The sequence below is a fragment of the Petaurus breviceps genome, unplaced genomic scaffold, assembly GCF_028583685.1.
Source record: "Petaurus breviceps papuanus isolate PSGF00001 unplaced genomic scaffold, PetGlider_PUasm1.0 90630, whole genome shotgun sequence".
NCBI classification, from domain to species: Eukaryota; Metazoa; Chordata; class Mammalia; order Diprotodontia; family Petauridae; genus Petaurus; species Petaurus breviceps.
The window spans coordinates 2,353,132-2,372,218 of record NW_027187291.1 but is presented as its reverse complement, the minus strand read 5'-3'; the positions used below and the strand labels follow the sequence as shown (position 1 = coordinate 2,372,218).

Here is a 19,087-nt window from a genome sequence, read left to right as displayed (position 1 = left end):
TCGGTAAACAGATATAGCGGGATGTACACTGAGGAGTTTCCAAGGAAACTAACATTTGTTATAGAGCCTTTAAAGTGAAAGAAGCCTGGGCTTGGAGACAGGAACCTTGATTGTAGTTTCAGCTCTGCAGCATTACTGTGTAAATTTAGCAAATCCCTTCCGCTCTGGCTTTGGTTCACCAGGACAGAGGAAGTGTCTCTCTAAAGCCTAGCCTCAATCTCTCTCACTATACTGGGCCCCTTCTTTTGTTCTCATGGAAGATGTTTTGTTTTGTTTGTTTTTAGATGGAATCAAGAAGACTTGGAGGTTTTGAGGACTTTGGGACTTTGAGAAGTGATGTTCATTTGAAATCCCTTCACTGGTCATAGATTTACAAATGAAAAGGACATTTAGTTCAATGCCCTCGTTTTACAGAGGAGGAAACTGAGGCTCAGAAAGATTAAGTGACTTGCTCAGAATCCCACAGATAGTGGCACAGTCAGGATTTGAAGCTGGATTCTCTACTCTGGAGGTGGCACAATCCCTTGGACCACACCCTTTCACTTCCCTTCTGTCATTCCTGGTTTATTTTCTTCAGGCCAGGCATTTCTCACACCTTTTCTGGTGTGAAACCAAACTGATCCTTCCTCTTCTATACTTGAAAAGAAGGTGCCTCTGCAACTGTTTTCATCCCAGTTTCTCTTGTTGGGTAAGATGAAGAAAGAAGGGAGTTGGAGAAGGGACAAAGGAATTTTGCTTCACGTGAGTTGGGTGGTGATTCTGGTTGAAGTCCCTACATCCCACAGTTATTTATCTCCAGTTTTGGCATCTCCCCATCTCTCCCTGAGATAACTCTGCTCTAGCACCAATCTTTTTATCCAACTGGACTCACTATCAAGGAGAGTTTCTTCACACATTCAGGGGATGAATGTTCCTTGAGGGCCACCTTGTTTACCCTAGTAGCTCACTATTTACCAACTGTTTCCCTAAGAACTAAAATGAGCATAAAAATGTGAAATAGCCAGGGAGCATCTCCGAAGGTGCCCACATTGGGAGTGATTAGGAGGCAGTAAAAATAAGGAGGCAGAATTTAACACTTCCAAAAGAGAAACATCTGGGATTGCTCACACTGGCTGTGTCCTAAGGGGCCAGGTTTATGCTTCAGATAGAGTCAGGTTAGATCTATCCACAGCACTGGGGACATTGTCCTGGATGTGCCCTAAAGGGACTAGGGCAGGGGTGGGAAACCTGTAGCCTCGAGGCCACATGTGGTCCTCTAGGTCCTCAAATTTGACCCTTTAACTGAATACAAACTTCACAGAATCTGGCCCTGGACTAGGGCCACCATGTCATGGGACACCTGGTAGATATTGCCCTCCCTCATCCCTGTTTTGTGTCTCCTTCTGTGCAATATGTCATTGAAAGGAATTAGGAAGGAAGAACCAAGCAAATGCCCTGTATGTATTTTGTATGTACCTAGTTGTTAGCATGTCATTTCCCCTGTTAGAAAGTAAGTTCCTTGAGCTCAGGGGCTGTTCTTGTCTTCCTAGGACTTTCTAGCACTTAGCAGTTTGTGGCATAGAAAGAATTTAAGAAATTCCTGGTGACTTGACTTACTTGAAATACCCTAGATTGAAGGAGGAATAGTGGAGAATTCATTTAGGATTTCCTGTGGATCTAGATGGCCTGATTTAAGGTACTTATACAAACTATATGCAGATGTAGTCAAGTTAATTCATCAGTCACCATCATTGATTGGTGTTTCTGTAGGGAGAGTGCTATGCTGGGCACCCAGAGAGACTGAAGGGTGAGGAGCCAGAGTCTTGCCCTCAAGGAACCTCCAGCTTAAGTATGGAACAGAATTGTTAAGGGGAGATGAAGAGACAAAGCTGGTTCATAGATTTATGGACTGAGAATGAAAAGGGATGTTATTGGCGGTAATGGTTGGTTAGTGGTAGTGTTGGTTGGTAGCGATTGTTTGATGGTGGTGATGGTGATTTACCACTTCCTTCTCCAGCTAATTTGACAGATGAGGAAACTGAGGCAAACAGGATTAAGTGAATAGCCCAGGGTCACACAGCTAGTAGGTGTCTGAGACCAGATTTGAACTCAGGAAGAGGAATCTTTCTGACTCTGGGCCTGGCACTCTATCCACTATGCCACCTAGATGCCCTAAAAGGGATCTTAGGTATCATTTAATCCAATCTTGTTTTATTGATAAGGAATCTAAGACTCATAAAGGTTAAATGACCTGCCCAATGTATCAGAGCATCTATAGGGTATATGGTATCTGTGTGGGAGAGGTATGAGCTGTGTGAGGGCTCAGAGCTAAGAGTGTTTGAAACAGGTTAAGGGTGGTCTTGGTAGAAGAAGAAGTAGAAAGGTAGTCACAGAGACAGGTCTGGGGAATGGGGATTGCTGAGGAAGGGCTATATAACTGGCTACAGATTCATTCCAGAATACTAAGGTGTGAACGATACTTGAGGAAGCTCATTTCAGCTATGTTCTCCACTTTCTTCTCCCATTATCATTTCATAGATAAACAGATATAAGAAAGTAAAAAAAGCCAGTGACAACTCCTCAAAGGAAGACAAGCCTATGCCCCAAATTGGCAGATGACAGAAAGCCTACAGGGATAGCCAATAAATAAGTTATCAGATGGAATGTTGATAACCCAAAAAGGTCCTGACAGGGTAGAATAATGGGCTAAATAGTCTAATTGTAAGGACCTCTAGGTCCTCAAGTGCAGCTCTTTGACTGAACCCAAACTTCAATGTATCCTTAATAAAAAGATTTGTTCTATAAAACAGACTCAGTCAAAAGACCATATCCAAGGAGGCCACAGGCTCCCCACCCCTGATCTGATAAAATTAAACTTAGGAGGGATCAACATAGACTGCTACACTTGTGTTTAAAAATATACAAAAACAAAAACATAAAACCCAACAGCACAATTACAGTCTGGGGAAAACATATAAACAGTCATATCAAAAAGACTGGGAAGTTTCAAATCTTTCAAAAAATGAATGTTGAAAATTGTCTTTACATATAAATGGAAAAAATAAAATACAATTAAAATTTAAAAATAAATAAAATTAAAGCACTGGGAGGAAAAAAGAAAAGATTTAGAGGATTTAAAGGAGTGTAAGTCAATAAAATGAATGGGGTGACAGGGCTGGCAAAAAAAAAAAAAAGCTTAAGCTACTGTCACCATCAAAGGAGTCAAACAAAAGTAGCTGGGTCTCTGTTGCCAGCTAGTGGTGGGAAGTGGCAGTGAGAGGTTGGAGTCAGGGACAGAGGCAAACAATTTGTGTGGGGCCCAGGAGTCAATGGACAAAAGATGGCTGCCAAAGCTAGTTGGCTGGGGCCCAGTTTATTTTTTATTCTTTCCAAGAACTGTTGATTGTCTCTTCCTCCCCTTTTCTCTAAGGACACTTCCTGATGCCTTTGGTTGCCTCAGTTATGTGAATAGGTCTATAATTCATCTACCAGACCCTAGACTTTGTCATGTAGCATTCATTTTATGAGGGTAGGTCGGTGGCACAGTGGATAGAGGAGTCAGCCTGGAGTAAGACTCAGCATCTCCCTATCTCTACTCGAGATAACCCTGTTCTAGCCCCAATCTCTTTATCCAACTGGACTTACTCTCAAGGAGAGTTCCTTCCCACATTCAGGGGTTAAATGTTTCATAGGGTGATTTTTCTTGAGGGAAACCTTGTTTACCTAAGCTCACTATTTGCAAACTGTTTCCCAAAGAACTAATATGAGCATAAAAATGTGAAATAGCCAGGCAGCATTCTCTGAAGGTGCCCATGTTGGGAGTGATTAGGAGGTGGTAAAAATAAGGAGGCAGAATTTAAACACTTCCAAGAAGAGAGAAACATCTGGGATTGCTCACACTGGCTATGTCCTAAGGGGCCAGGTTTATGCTTCAGATAGTCAGGTTAGGCCTATCCACACCACTGGGGACATTGTCCTGGATGTGCCCTAAAGGGACTAAGGTCACCAGGTGATGGGGCACCTGGTAGATCTTACCCTCCCTCATCCCTATTTTGTGAGTCTCCTCTGCAATATGTCATTGAAAAGAATTAGGAAGAACAAAGAAAAGCAAACACCCTGTATGTATTTTGTATGTACCTAGTTGTTAGCATGTCATTTCCCCTGTTAGAAGGTAAGCTCCTTGAGCTCAGGGGCTGTTCTTGTCTTCCTAGGACTCTAGCACTTAGCAGTTTGTGGCACATAGGAAGAATTTAAGAAATTCCTGGTGACTTGACTTCACTTGAAATTCCCTAGACTGAAGGAGGAATAATGGAGAATTCATTTAGAATTTCCTGTGGATATAGATGGCCTGATTTAAGGTACTTATACAAACTACATGCAGATGTAGTCAAGTTAATTCATTAGTCACCATCATTGATTGGTGTTTCTGTAGAGAGAGTGCTATGATGGGCACCCAGAGAGACTAAAGGGTGAGCCACAGGTTTGCCCTCAAGGAGCCCCCAACTTAAGTATGGAACAGGATTGTTAAAGGCAGGTGAAGAGACAGCTGGTTCATGGGGTTTTGGACTAAGAACTAAAAAGGATATTGGTGGTGGCTGGTCGCTGTTATTCTTTTGATATGACCTGTTAGGGATTTTTTAGGCAAAAATCCTGGCATGGTTTGCCCTCTCCTTCTCCAGCTAATTTAACAGATGCGGGAACTGAGGCAAACAGGGTTAAATGACTTGCCCAGGGTCACATAGTTACTAAATGTGAGGCCAGATTTGAACTCAGGAAGATGAGTCTTCCTGACTCTTGACCTGGTATTCTACTCACTGTGTCAGGCTCCTTGAACATCTTAACTTGTGCGTGAAGAGGAACTAGTGATCCAAAAATGGGATTGGACTATGTAGAAAGATGGAGTCAGATTATTACTTCCAAGTGAGACCCTGGCTTCCTTACTGTCACCTATAAAATGGACATCGATTTCTACAGCCTACCTCACAGGGGAGAACCAAAATGCAAAGAATCTGCAAACCTTAAAGTAATATATATATATATATAGCTTTAATAAATATCATATATTACATATAATTATATATTATGTAATATATGTTATAACATATGATTATATATAAAACCGACTTATTCTATCCTAAACCTAAGGGAATCAGAATGAACAGTGAGGAAGTGATGATCTGCTTTAAGAAAACAGTTCAGGATGTGAAACTACAGAATTTATCAATCATATACCTAATGGAGTGGGGGAAGAGGGGGAATCTTCTAAAGCTGGAGGTCCCTAATAAAATTTCAATGATCTGTTTGTTGGGAGATAGAGAAGAGCAGAAAAATATTATTAAACAAAGGTCACTGTTTTATAACTCTAAAATTGTAATAACCAATTTTGACCCTTAGAAGAGGTGAAGACACAGTTGGTTTTGGTCAACTGGACTGTTGTTATAAGAGAAAGGGGGAGGGGGAGGAGGAGGGATTTGGAAATGACTAATATAAAACCACAAAAGGCATCAATAAATTTTTTTTTAATACTCTATTGTCCTTTAGATCCACACAGAAACTGAATCACATACAACACTTTAGGAAGCCAAACATTATGTGTAGTGGAGGTTCACTTACAGATGATTCTTTACATTTTTACATGGATTACATGGATTCTTTTTATCTTTGGTTTTATTTGACATGGTCATTCATTCAGGGGCACAGTGAATAGAGCACAGGCCCTGGAGTCAGGAGGACCTGAGTTCAAATCTTTCCTCAGTCATTTGACACTTACTAGTCATGTGACCTTGGGCAAGTCACTTAACCCCAATTGCCCTGCCTTCCCCCCTCCAAAAAGCAAAAACATTTATTCCTCTGCCACCTCACCAATAAAAGAGGTGTTTGGATCTGAATAATTAAAACCAATGAAAATTTGAAACTCTGACCATCAAAAGATGAGACTTACACTCTCCCACTTCAATGAGGGTTGTGGCTCCCAATACAGTAACCAACAGAATGCTAAAGAGACAGCAGTTTGTCAGTATAAGTTTCTTTTTATTTTAAAATGGAAACAGTGGAGTAAAGCGGTTTGTGGCTAAAACAACCTTCACTGGAAAGAAAACTGGAGCCCACATAAATCAAAAGAACAAACTCCAAAAGTCTGAACCAGCTGCCCCGCCTCCCCAGAGGACAGAGTAAAGGACAGGGTTAAAGCAGAGGGTATAGGGAGGGTACAATCAGAAAGAGAGGTCATTTACAGTCAAGTACAACTTCCCAAGGCAATACAATCACATAGAAAGAGGGTAGCACTTAAGTTGAGACACATTCAAAACTACAAGCCCCACTCCACCCCCAGGCCCTTCTTAAAAATTCTTTTCTCCATCGAGGAGAGAGCAATGACAGAGCATTCATGGGGTAGGGGCGAGAAGGGATGGTTCATGGCCTGTGTTATCTTTGCCAAGGCCAGGATGTTATCAGTGGTGGTTGTAGGAATTGTGTATTTTTTTCATAAATGAAGTGGAAGAATCCAGTGGGGGGATTCAGGCATTTTTTTTAGGTATTACCTGCCAGAGTTAGTTTACATTGCTATACATGAAGTTGCGAAGAAAAGTTTTACTACACAAAAAATATTACATTAAAAAAAGTTCCTCCCCCCCTTACAGGCGCAATGGTGGGTAAGGCGTGGAGCCCTCCAAAGCAATGGCTTTTGTGGGGTGACCCGATTCTCAGGTATGTTGGGGAGAGGGAGGTGAAAGAGCCCAAGTGAGGCTCACCAACAGGATAGGGGTAGGGTCCACTGCAGATAGTTGGGGAATGCTGTACCCAGAAGGAAATCGAATATCTTCAGAGTAAGGGGTCATGGGGAAAAAGTTGAAGATTGAAATGCATTTAAGGGAGGGGAAAAAAATCACTGGGGGAATGTAGACAGTCTATTGGATATCGGAAAATGTCTTTTTTTTTTTTTTTGGTTTTTATATTTTTGGAAAGTATTTTTAAGGTAATATTTTTTTTTCTCTTTGGAAAAAAGAAATCTTTCCCCCATCCCTCCCCCCACCCCAACCTACAGTCTGTGGAATTGCCACTATCTAATTTTTCTATTGTTTTGCTAAGAGGTAGATTTTTTTTAAAAATCAAAATGGGTTTTCTAGGAGGGCCACTGGAGGGTGTAGGGGAAGGGGGAATTTGTCCAAAGGAAGTTCCCTTAGGACAAGGAGAGCCTGATAGGGGGAGGGGTTCCCTTCAGCTCCCAGGTGGGGTTCCTGCACCACCTCCTCTCCCCACAGAGCAAAATGATCCCCCAGGAAAGGGGTTATTTGAGGGCAAGGGGGTTGAGGGAGTTTCAAAGAAATCTCTCTTCCCTCTTTCCACCTTTTGGGCTGAGTGAATGGTAGGTGAGAGGTCAAGCCCCAATCTCAGTCCCACCAAAGCTCCTCCTCCCTCTGCTGGTCCCTCTTTTAAAGCAAGATGGGAGACAGGTTGAAGAAGTGGAGGTGAGAACAAGGTGGGACTCCAGAGCAAGGAAGGTGGTGGTGGTGGTGGTGGTGCCCTTTGTCCAGCCTCCAGATATATTGGGTGTGAGTAGGGGCTCCTAGTGGCCCTGCCAATCCCCACTCCCACCCTACAAAGTTACCAAATGGAGCTGGGGCCTCAACTGGTGTTCTCCAGGCAGCTGGGAGGGTGGATCCTTTCACCCGTTCATCCGTAGTCCCTGCTCTTCCTTCCAATCTTATTGTAAGGATTGAGGTAGTTAGTCCATTTTTACTCCTAGTCTCACCTGTGGTTACATGCTCATAAGGAGCTTCCTGCTTATTCCTTTAAGAGAAACATTCTGTCTTGTTTCTTTTCTTTTTCTCATCCATCTGGGAACAACACTCGAGTGGCAGCCCTAGAGGATGGTGCTGCCAATAAATCTTGCCCCAGGGATGGTGCAAAGTAAGAGCCAGAGGAGAGGAGGGGAGACATGGAATAAGGATCTGTTTTTTTTGCCATCATCCCTTCCAAAATTCCCCTCACCCTTCTAAATCCATCTTCAGTCTTGAGGCCTCGTTCCTGTTCCTGGGCACCCAAATGAGAAGCCTTATGTATCTGAAGGAAAGAAACTGAAGTCTTCAACTGGTGTCACTCCTAGTCTGTGTTCAGAATAATTATTCTGCATCTAAAGGATGGATGTATCTGGGAGGGAAATGGCTTGTGTCTGTCCCCTAGTAACAGAGGGACCAGTCTTCTACCTTTTTGCTATTTACTGGTGCCTAGTTGGGTAAATAGGCTTCCTGATCCCTGACTGCTTACTTAGGAATACACCAAACTGTTATCCATTTGAATATTTACCCCAGAGTAAACTGAGCAAGAGGGGAAGGGAGCCAGAAAGCTCAGAAAAACACTGGAGATGGAGGGGGAGAAAATGAACAGCCCTCCTGCCTCTACCAGAGTGGAAAGACAGGTAGAAGTGGGAGACACTGTTGCTATCCCTAAAGACATCAAGAGAGAGCTCTTCTCCCACATCCTCCCCACCAACTCTTCCATCAGTTCGGTGAGGTAGTTAAGTAGCATTTCTGTTCCTCCATTTGGCAGAGGGCTATGTTGGTTGGGAAGGCAGGGAAAAGAGGAGAAAGAAGTCCATGGGAGAGTAGGGAATGGGACTGGGTATCAGGTGCTTAAGCTTTGTTTTGCCCTACGAGACTCTGCTTCTTCTCTTAACCAATGCTGCCTCTGCTTTCCTTTGCAGTGAATAGTAAGGCAAGAAGCAAAGCCTTTGGGCAGGAATGCTCAGATCTTCAGAGCCCACAACTTCCTGTCATTCCCAAAAGTGCAACCAGGAGCCAAAAGTCCATAAAAGGGTACCATTAAGGCAGGCCCCTTTTTGAACTCTCTACCCTTGGCAAAAGCCACTCCTAGATCTCCCCCATAGAACAGAGTCTATGATAAAACTTTTGCCTCAGCTGTCAGCATTCCACATCCTCAGACCAACTTCTTCCAGACCCCTTCTCCAACACTCACACCGAGGGATCTGAGAATAGACCTAGAGAATAGTTACTGCTTTCTTCCAGAAATGGTCACTCTGTCAGTCTTTGGCACAGAGGAAAATGGCCACATAGAATCAGTTCTGCTTGGTAGTGGAATTAAAAAAAAAACCACCCTATTTCCCTGACATGTGAAGAATTCAAGGAAGGGGAAGTAGCAAGATTATTTTTTTTAATTGGGGTAAAGAAATTATGGGGTGGTAGGATGAGCTATCTGCTCCTGAGCATCTACAGGGGTTGAGTTACACAAGCCAAAAAAGTACCCAGCCTTAGACCTTTAGGGTTGAAGCCCTTGAGAATAGGTCTATGGATGGGATTTGTGAGAGATGGGAAAGGATGGGATTGGCAGATGCAGCTTCAAAGTAAGTCAGCGGATCAAACCATTCTGTTTTTCAATGGGATTCAAAGAATTAAAAACAATATCCTAAGAGAAGAGATGGTCCTTTCTTAAAAATATATAGAATACATATGTATCTATCTCAACACAGAAGTGGCTTTTTAAAAAGTCACCTATATCAAGTCATTTCATCCAAATCTCCCAAGTGCTTTTAGCCAGTTTGTTTTCTCTCTTCACCAACAGGGAAGTGAAGGCACCATGCATGGGGAGAGGGCAAAAGAATAGCCCTAATTACAATTAACAAATGGGAATAAGAAGGCAGAGCCTCTGATCCCTCTGCAAATCTGCTATAACCGAAAGTCCTTATTCCCTGGGAGTTTCACCCACCCCCCCATTTCCCTGCTAGGCAAACTAAGGCTACCTATGAATGTATGTCTCACTCAGCCCAAGTGAGTAGTGTATTACAGTCAAAGTCCCCACTCTGCTCTCCCCAGGACACCAAGATTGGCAAAAAGGAAGAGAGTTGGGGAGGTGAGGGGAATAGGATCCCAAGGAAAATGAACGCTGCAACAATAAGATGTCAGATATACTGTGGGGTATTTTTTTCTCTGATAAAACAGTCTGAACCAGGTATCAAAACATGCTTGCTGCTGGAAATTGGCTTTAAATTATCAACTGCCGATGTCTGAATAAACTGTTTTCTGCTTCAATTAGGATGAAGTATGTAGAGCCAGAGATTGAAAGAAATTGGGAGACCCTTTTTTGCTATTGGGATAGGCAGGGAGCTAAATTACACTGGCCTTATTCTGTCTCAAAATGCTGTTTTGCTTCATCTCTTAGGAAGAGATGGATGTGGAAGCTTGCAAAAGAGCCTGACAGGGTGGGGCAAAGACCAAATTTGTGACAGCCAACACAAAAACTGTCTGTCTGTAATGGCTACATCTCAAAAGCTGTCACTTTATCCCCACTATCACCAACCTAAAGACCAAAAATGCTCCAAGCCAGGTTCCATGTTTAAAATATGACCATTCCAATGAAAAGGTGAGGGACTTTGAGAACAGGCAATGGTATCTGTTTGTCCCTACAGGTCGAGAGTGAGAGGAGCAGCAAAGATGGAACTGGGTCAAAAAGAACAAAGACAATGCAACTATAATGAAAAACCAGGTAGGCCTCTCTTTGGGGCAGATGGGTCAACCCTATGTTTTGTTTTTCTTCTGTGCATAAAGTCTTGGCTCCCAAATTTTAGACACAGATAGACTGGGGGAAATTTTAGAGGGTTGGTTTGTTCCGCTTTTGATTTTTTTTTCTCCTCGATAAAACAGAGGCATATTTGCAAAATATTTCAACAGTGCCACAAGTGGGAGAAAACCAGCTGGAAGGGTCTTTGACCAAGGAAAATAGGGGAGGCAAAAGTGGTGGGCTGCTAGACATCCTGATCTTGAAGAGGGCCATTGTGAGACTTTCCACGGCACACTGCATTTTACTTCCCAGAGTTTGGGCAAAGAGCCGCATAGGCGAGGTTTCTCCAGCTGGGGCAAACAATTTTTGACTCTGAGAAGAAACTCTAGGTGGAGTAGATGAATCCCACCACTTTCAATATTTTCCCTAGCTTTGCCCCAGGAAAGTCCTGAGGGCACCAGCAGTCTTTCCCCCACTAGGCCTGTTCTCCATACAGAGTTCCTATCTGGTGACTGGCTCATGTATAAGAAATTTATGAAACATAACTTTCTTCTTTTTTTTTTTTCATTAAAAAAATAAAATATTCAAGACTATCAGCTTCTTTTGCTTTTTTGTTTTTCTCTCTTATATAAAATATCAGCAAGCCAAAAAAAGAAAAAAAAAAGGAAAAAGGGAACAAAAAAAGAAAAAAAAGGGGTTGGGGACAATTGCTGAGGTAACTTCATACCTTGAGGTAGTTTTACTATCACACACAGCATCACCTGACTCCGCCCACATCTTGGGTTTTGTTGCAAGGTGGGAAGGAAGGTAACTTCATGCATGTGGCTTTTCCATGCATTACACACGCACAGACCTTCCTCTCTGCCCAACATACGCGACAGCATTTTCCAGGGTGTCAAAGTTCATCACCTGGCTTGGTGTCCAGAAACAATCAGCTAATTAGATGGTACCTACATTGGTCATTCCCTCCACCAGGTAATGATGGATCTAAGTAAAACTGTCAGCTACTGCCTTCCTTTGGCCTTCTCAGTGTTTCCAAACCCATGTCTGTTGAACCTGGAAAGTGAGTTTGTCTTTTTTTTAACCCTCTGGTTCCCAAGGGTGTTTGATTTTTAATTTTTTTTAAGCACTTTTTGTTTGGGCCAACAGCAGCTAGGGAGGACATAAGCTTACAGCTACACAAATAATCCATCAGGAGAAAGTAGGAACAGCAGCATTCCTTTCTGAGGGGCTGATTGTTGAGGAACATTTGCTAGTTAATGGACTTAACATTTATATGGAGCTCAGGGTAAACAGAGGTCAAAGTCCCGTCCTCAGAGAAGGAAAAAGAGGGACTACTCATCTCCTCATTTTCCATGAGCTTTCCCAAGACCAGTCGGTGCTCCCCACAGTTTTGTCTGCTCCCCTGATACCATAGGAGAGGCTTGATATCATCTCATCCTAGCCATGAGGACCAGGGGTGGGGAGCACCATGGTGGGGATTACTCAGGTCCTCAATGGAGCTTAGGCTTTGCCAAGGGGGAACTATCAGCCCCCCTTCTCAGTTCTCACATCCAATTGTTAAAACAGACTTTTAAAAATATAAAATCAGCCTGAGAGTGATGGGAATCAGGGATGGCAGCTAGCCCCCTGCCATGGACACAGTTTCACATATGTGGATCCATGTGGGGAGCTTTATGGGGGGAAACCCTAATTAGAGCTGGGGAAATTGTGTCAATTTCTCCCCAGAATCATCTGCTTCAGATCAATCCCAAGGAACTATTTTAAATGTGGATCATCATATTTCAAATGTTTTTCCTTTCTATTCCATTCCATTGAATTTAAAGGGTAAGAATGGTCTTTATCCTCTATTCCCCTGGAAAATAGGCAATATCAAATTTGCTTTAAGGGCAATATTGAAATACCTAGGGCTATGGTCAACATGCATCAACAGTTCCCATTCTCCCATTGCAAGAAAGGTGAAACCACCATCAGTGAATATAGTCCACTGAGGCATGAGGGCAAGAATACTTTCATCAAATGAGGGGGAAGGTTTGGGAGTATTGTTTTCAAAGGCAAAACTTGGCCTTTCCATCATGTCCTCAATATGTGGCAGGAGGAGAATAAACCCTGGAAAAATTCACATTTTTTCTCCAGTCTAAGAGAACAAGGCCTTGAATATAATCCACATTTAAAAGCAATTTACACTGAGCTATAATTTGAATGAGGAATGCCCAGAGGGAGGGAAGACCACAGGGCTGAGCCAATTGGTTTGGAATAACTGATCTTCCTTACTGAAACATTTGTTTGGAAGAGTGGGAAAATCTGATTCAGTATCTTGAGTGAGCATCCCTGATTCCCATTCATTCTTAAGCTTGCCGCTCTCTTTTGGTTTCTACTTTTTCTGTCCTGGGCCAATACGGTTGGAGGCAGATCATTTCCTCCGTGCCTGAGTCTGGTTGTTCTGTCCCTTCTGGTGCTGCTGCTTCACTTGAGCAAGGATATCTCGGATCTTACGCTGGGCCATCTGTACAGGGAAAAAGAATGAGTGAGACAGTGTTAGAAGGGATTCAGGGCAGTTCAAAACCCTCAGATGCACAGGCTTCTGAAGAAAATCACAGCTGAAAGAAGGCAATGGATACCAAGTACCATCCCCAGTCTCTCTCTCAGTTCATTTGCTAGTATTTCAAACCTCCCCAGTTCACAGAGTAGGTACAAACTCATCTTATAGAACCAAGTACTTAAGGAACTTATGTATTGTTAGAGGGCACCATCAGTTTACTTACTGACACTGTCAGATCACTGTCTTAACTCTGGGTCTCCTTAACACTACTGCCTTCTGGTTCTCCTCCTACCTGTCCTAATGATTTTGTTCAGTGTCTTTTGCTGGAGATCTTCATCCATGTCAGGTCCGCTAAAGGCCAGTGATTCCAAGAGCTCTGACCTGGGCCTTCTCCCACTAAGACTATTTCACTTGGCATCCTCGATCAGCACCCCAACTGAATCATCTCTCTGATGATCATTCTCAGATCTACTTATCCAGCCCTGACCTACCTCCTAATCTCCAAACTCTTATCTCCAATTTTGAAACATCTCAACTTTGAAAAACTTTCATTTTAAATTCAATAAAATCCCAAACTGAAGTCATGATCTTTCCCTAGCCTCCTCTACCCTCTCCCACTTCTGAATGTCTCCATTACTGCCAAGGGTGCCACCAGCCTCTTGGTCATCCAGGCTTGCAAGCTAGGTATCGTCCTTGACTCCTCACTCTCTTTTTAAAAATTTATTTACTTTTAGTTTTCAACATTCACTTTTATTAAGATTTTGAGCTCTAAATTTTTCCCTTTCCTTTTCCTCCCCTTTCCCAAGATAGCATGCAATCTGATATAGGCTATACATGTACAATCATATTAAACATATTTCCACATTAGTCATGTTGTGAAAGAAGAATCAGAACAAAAGGGAAAACCACAAGAAAGAAAGAAAAAAGTATGCTTTGATCTGCATTCACACTCCATAGTTCTTTTTCTGGATGTGGATAGCATTCTCAATCATGAGACTCCTTATTCTTTTACACACATCCTTCCCCTCCACCCCCCACAATATGTTGCCAAGGTACTTTACCTTTGTTATCATGTCTCATATTTGCACAGCCTCCTCTGTCCTGAAGTTACTATCACACTTTCATAGGCCCCCATCTCGACACCTAGGCTACTTCTTTTTTTGGGGGTGAGGCAATCGGGTTAAGTGACTTGACTAGAGTCACACAGCTAAGTAAATGTCTGAGACCAGATTTAAACTTGGGTCCTCCTGATTCTAGGGCCAGTGCCACCTAGCTGCCCCCACACCTAGGTTATTTCATTTTGTTTTATTTTCATTTTTCTTTTGGAGAGGGGAGGGGAGGGCAATCGGGGTTAAGTGACTTGCCTAAGGTCACACAGCTAGTTTTTTTAATGTGTGTCAAATGTCTGAGGCCATATCTGAACCCAGGTCCTCCTGACTCCAGGGCTGGTGTTCTACTCACTGCGCCACCTAGCCACCTCACCTAGGTTATTTCAATAACCATTTGGTTAACCTCTCTGCCTCAAGTCTCCCCCCACTCCACTGTCAAATTAACCTGACATTTTACTCTCCCATATAAAGCAATCCGATGACACTGACCTCCTTGTTGTAACTAGGTCAAAACTTCACCATTTTCACTGACTGTTTCCCATGCCTGGAATACTCTTTCCTCACCTCCACTTCCTGACTTCCCTGGTTTCCTTCAAGAGCTAGCTAAAATGAGATTTTAATCTTTCTGATCCTCCTAAATGCTAGTAGTGGGCAGCTAGGTGGCCCAGTGGATAAGCACTGGGTGAGCCTGGAGTCAGGGAGACTGAGTTCAAATCTAGTTTTAGACATTTTTTACTGGTAAGACTCAGATTTAGTATGGGGATCTTTTGAAGAAACATACAAAACACTTTCCAAACTAGAAAGGGCTACTAAAATTAATTTCCACCGTGCCATCTAGCTGCCCTATTAAAGTTAATTGTTAAGAACAAATAACATAGGTGTGTCTAGGTGGCACAGTGAATAGAGCACTGGCCCTGGAGTCAGGAGGACCTTAGTTCAAATTCGGCCTCAGACACTTGACACAATTACTAGCCGTGTGACTTTGGGAAAGTCACTTAACCCCATTTGCCCTCCAAAAAGCTAAAAAAAAAAAAAAAGAACAAATAACATAAAGGACTATTGCAATAGCCTCTTAATTGGCTTCCCCTCTGTCTCAAGTCTCTGTTCTCTCCAGTCTATCCTCCTTGAAGCTGACAAAGAGATTTTCCTCAAGCATACTTCTGACTGTTAGTTTATCTACTCAAGAAACTCCAATGGCTCCCTATTGCCTCTAAGAACAAAACCAAACTCTTTTATTCTGGCATTTAAAGTCCTTCACAACCTAGCTCCCACTTATACCACATCGACATTATAAGATTTTATTTGAGGGGTTAAAGGGGAGGAGAGAAGACAAGTTAGAACTATACTGAGAAGGAGTAAGGATAGAATCCAAGAGTTCCCAACAATATAGACACAACTGACATAAGGGACCCAAGTTTTGTCTTTCCTCAAAAGATTTAATTAATCAGCAGATACCCTCTTTGGGCCAAAAGAAAGATGCAACTCAACCAAGAGGCCCAGGAATGGACTCAGAGTCCTGAAAGTCTCCAATTGTTCTAAGGAACCAAAGAGAGTTTCTCTTCCTGGGAAATCCTAAGACTCCCTCCCAAACGCCATACCTGGCTAGCATAGAAGTGTCCAATGATCTTGACAATGACTTGCTCGTTCTCATCAGGGGTCTGATCCCTAGGGACCACCACTTCGGCTGCTGTCAAGTTCTGCAGCTCATTGACCTAGATAAAAGAAAAGGTAGGGGCGGGGGCAGGTTAGTTAGTGGAACAAGAGGGCTAAAGACAAGGATGAAGCCATGTCAGGACTGAAGAGTGGAGAGGGAATAGAGTGAAAAGGTAAAGAGCAGAAGGAGAGGTATGGGGAGTAGAGGAGGCCAAAGGAAGTTAGTGGGGGGAGGGGAGGCAGAGCCATGTATTCATCAGAGTCAGATGGCTGAGCAGTAAGGTCAGAGTTGCTATGAAGGGAGATCTATGATGTTTGTTCAGTGGAACATAGGATCTAAATTGTGGAATGGTAGAAACAGAGAAGATCAAGTCCACACAGATATTCCTTAACCCCCTCTACATTTTACATTTTTACATTTTACCATTTTACAGGTGGGAGAGGCTGAGCCACAGTTAAGTGGTTCACACAAGTAGTCAATATTTTAATTCAGGTACTCTGACTCCAAGTTTAGTACTCTTTTCTTTCCACTTTGCCATTTGGTTGGGTGATGAGGTCAAAATCTCCCCATATATCCTGCCCCACCTCCGCCCCCCACCTTCCATGGCTCACAGTTTTGCCGCCTTTGCCGATGACTCTGCCAGCCGCGGATGCAGGCACCCGGATGTGAGTTTCCAGTTTTACCTCTTCCTTAGGACCAAAGAAGTTCTCCTCCTTGAGTTTCCCATAGATTCTTCCCTGAGCCTAGGGAGATAAGAAAGAGGAGGGTGTTAAGCAGAAGTCCTGCTTGGGCAAAAAATGATGGGTCTAAAACACTGAGTTTCTTATCCTTAAGGCAAAGTGGGAGAGGGAACAACCGAGTGGAAAAGTTAGCTGTACCTATCTCCATATCTCTCTAATCCCTTTCCCAGGCCAGAGTGACCACCACAAACCATAATGGGTTTGGTAAAAATGATTTGGGCTGAATGAGACAGTGAGGAAGGTGAGCTGGGAAATCTGCTTCTCTTCATTCTTTCTCTGTTGGCTAGACTAGATCCTGGTAGGATGCCCTACAATTTTCCATGATCCAAGCTGCCACAGAGGAACAAGAGAGAAGATCACCAAAGAATCAAGCCCTATTGTATTTGGGAATGAATTAGGAACATAACAATGACTCCTCAAAACAAATCACAAAGCAATGAAGTGAAGGCCTGACTGAGGAGGACCTGGAAAGCTACCCAATTTTCAATCCAACCTGTTCACCTGCTCTAACTCTTAAGGGTTGGCTAATTCCTACTTTCCCTAGAAGCCAAGGAGAGAATGAAGGGCCAGGACTTTCTCTGGGAACTAAACCCAATGATAAGGAAAAAGAGATCCCTATTCTGCCGGTAAGAGAGCAGAGAAAAGGAGGTTAGAATATAAGTAATTTAGGGTAGCTAGGTGGTACAGCGAATAGAGTACTGGCCCTGGAATCAGGAGGAGCCAAGTTCAAATTTGGCCTCAGACACTTGACACACTTACTAGCTGTTTGACCTTGGGCAAGTCACATAAACCCCAATAGCCTTGCCTTCCCCCCTCAAAAAAAATACAAGTGACTTTGAGGGTAACAAAAAATAAAAACTGTAGTCCTATGGCTTACTGGGATGAGAGCAGTAGGTGGAGCTTAACAATTTGGCAAATATTTGACATATAAATTGAGAACTAAAAGCAACAATAGAGACACCCTCCTGAACAACCTCAGACTTCATTTCTTCCTCAAGAAAGTAATGAGGTGGAAATACCTTAAATTGAGCCTCGGGGGGTCCAGTGATGATGACCATCCGAACTTTGGAATCTGGAGTTTCTGGTGGAGCAATCTGGAAACCCAAACAGACAAGTCAAAGAGACTACTACTAAAAATACAACTAGCCTCCTCCTAAGGGGAAGGGACAAACATAAAGGACCCCAACTTTATCAGTCCTCAAATTATTATTTCCATTGGCAAATCCAAAATAGAGACAAAAGCTAGCCTTCCTAGCATAACTATTGAAAAGTTTACATCAATGAGCTTTTGAATCTTTAAGGAAGGAGATTACCAAGTTGGGATGCTTCCCATTCTCATCCCAAAGCTTCAAAGGGCTAGTCGGGTATGGTTTTACCTACAAGCAAAAGTATAAATGAGTTGAACACTTATTTCCCTTCCCCCACTAAGCAATGAGAAGCCTTCAACCAGATACTGGTTATATTGTAGGGATTCCTCTTGGTGTACTAATTGGGATTTTATGACTCTTTGAGAGTCTTTTCAAACTACTTTGATTCTATAACTTATTAAATGTTTCTGACCACATGGTTTCTCCTTTTTTTAAAGGAACCCATTCCTCCAATGGAGTCGTCAAAGCACAGAATGAAAACTTTTTTCAAGACAGTTCTTTGGGCACAAGCAAGAGGCACCATTTGCCTTAAGAAGGGACTGAGTTTGGACAAATAAAAATCCTCAAAATTGGAAGCAAATTTCTCTTCCTTGAGGTACCTGGAGGACAGTTAGAATGGAATGGGATGAATTCCTTCCCCAGAACAGAAAATATAAGCAAATCACCTTGATGGAGGCGCTGGCAAACCTTGACAGCTGCTTGATGTGCTGTCCCTTCTTGCCAATGATGGCACCCACTGCCTGGGCAGGGATGAATACCTGCACCATCTCCTGCTCTGGAGCCTGCTGTCAAAACAAGAGACGTTACCAAGAAGGCCTGCTAATGCCCTAAAGTCACTCCCAGTGACCAAACCAGGCAAGGGAAAGACACCTCTACAATTCTTTTCCCCCAGCTCCTCTTCTTCCTCCCTTAACCCCACTCCATATCAACAAGTAGAACCAGGAGGCTATACCTTCCTAGTAACTAGCTAGACTGGCCCAGAGGCAATAGTTTCTTTATGCTTTCAAGATACTGGGGTAAGAGGACTATCAATGCAGGAATATAAGAGTTGCCACTCCAGGAGAATGCTAGCCTACTCCACCCAAACAGTACTTAGAAGAATTCCTAGGGTCAGGTATTCATAAAGAAAGATTTGACTCTTTAGGAGAAAAGGGGGATAATGAACATCTCAGAGGGTCCCTTGAAAATAATTCTTCTACTTACCATGAAGGAGCTATAGGGGGCTGCCCCTGAGACACTGCTTGGAGGTGGAGGAACAGCACTAGATGAGGCTGGGAAAAGGCCCACAGCAGCCAAGTTGAGGCCAGGGATCAAATGAGATTGCAGCTGAAGAAGAAATATTGAAAAAGAGGCAATTAATGCAGTTCCTTTCTCATGTCAGGTGATGAAAAGATACATGACTG

General features: G+C 43.0%; 1 protein-coding gene across 3 annotated transcripts in view; it reads right to left on the bottom strand.

Annotated features, from left to right (window-relative positions):
* Window positions 1-5,988: 5,988 nt before the first annotated feature.
* IGF2BP1 (insulin like growth factor 2 mRNA binding protein 1) overlaps window positions 5,989-19,087 on the bottom strand; it is a 69,008-nt gene continuing 55,909 nt past the window's right edge. For 2 of the 3 annotated variants that reach the window (XM_069064345.1, XM_069064346.1), the window contains exons 11-16: window positions 18,888-19,010; window positions 18,350-18,469; window positions 17,556-17,630; window positions 16,408-16,539; window positions 15,741-15,854; window positions 5,989-12,997 (exon numbers count right to left, since the gene is read on the bottom strand). In XM_069064345.1, coding sequence (XP_068920446.1) covers window positions 12,905-12,997; window positions 15,741-15,854; window positions 16,408-16,539; window positions 17,556-17,630; window positions 18,350-18,469; window positions 18,888-19,010 — 657 coding nt within the window. In that variant the 3' untranslated portion in view covers window positions 5,989-12,904. The remainder of the gene's footprint in view (window positions 12,998-15,740; window positions 15,855-16,407; window positions 16,540-17,555; window positions 17,631-18,349; window positions 18,470-18,887; window positions 19,011-19,087) is intronic. The other variant, XM_069064347.1, reaches the window with a different exon arrangement.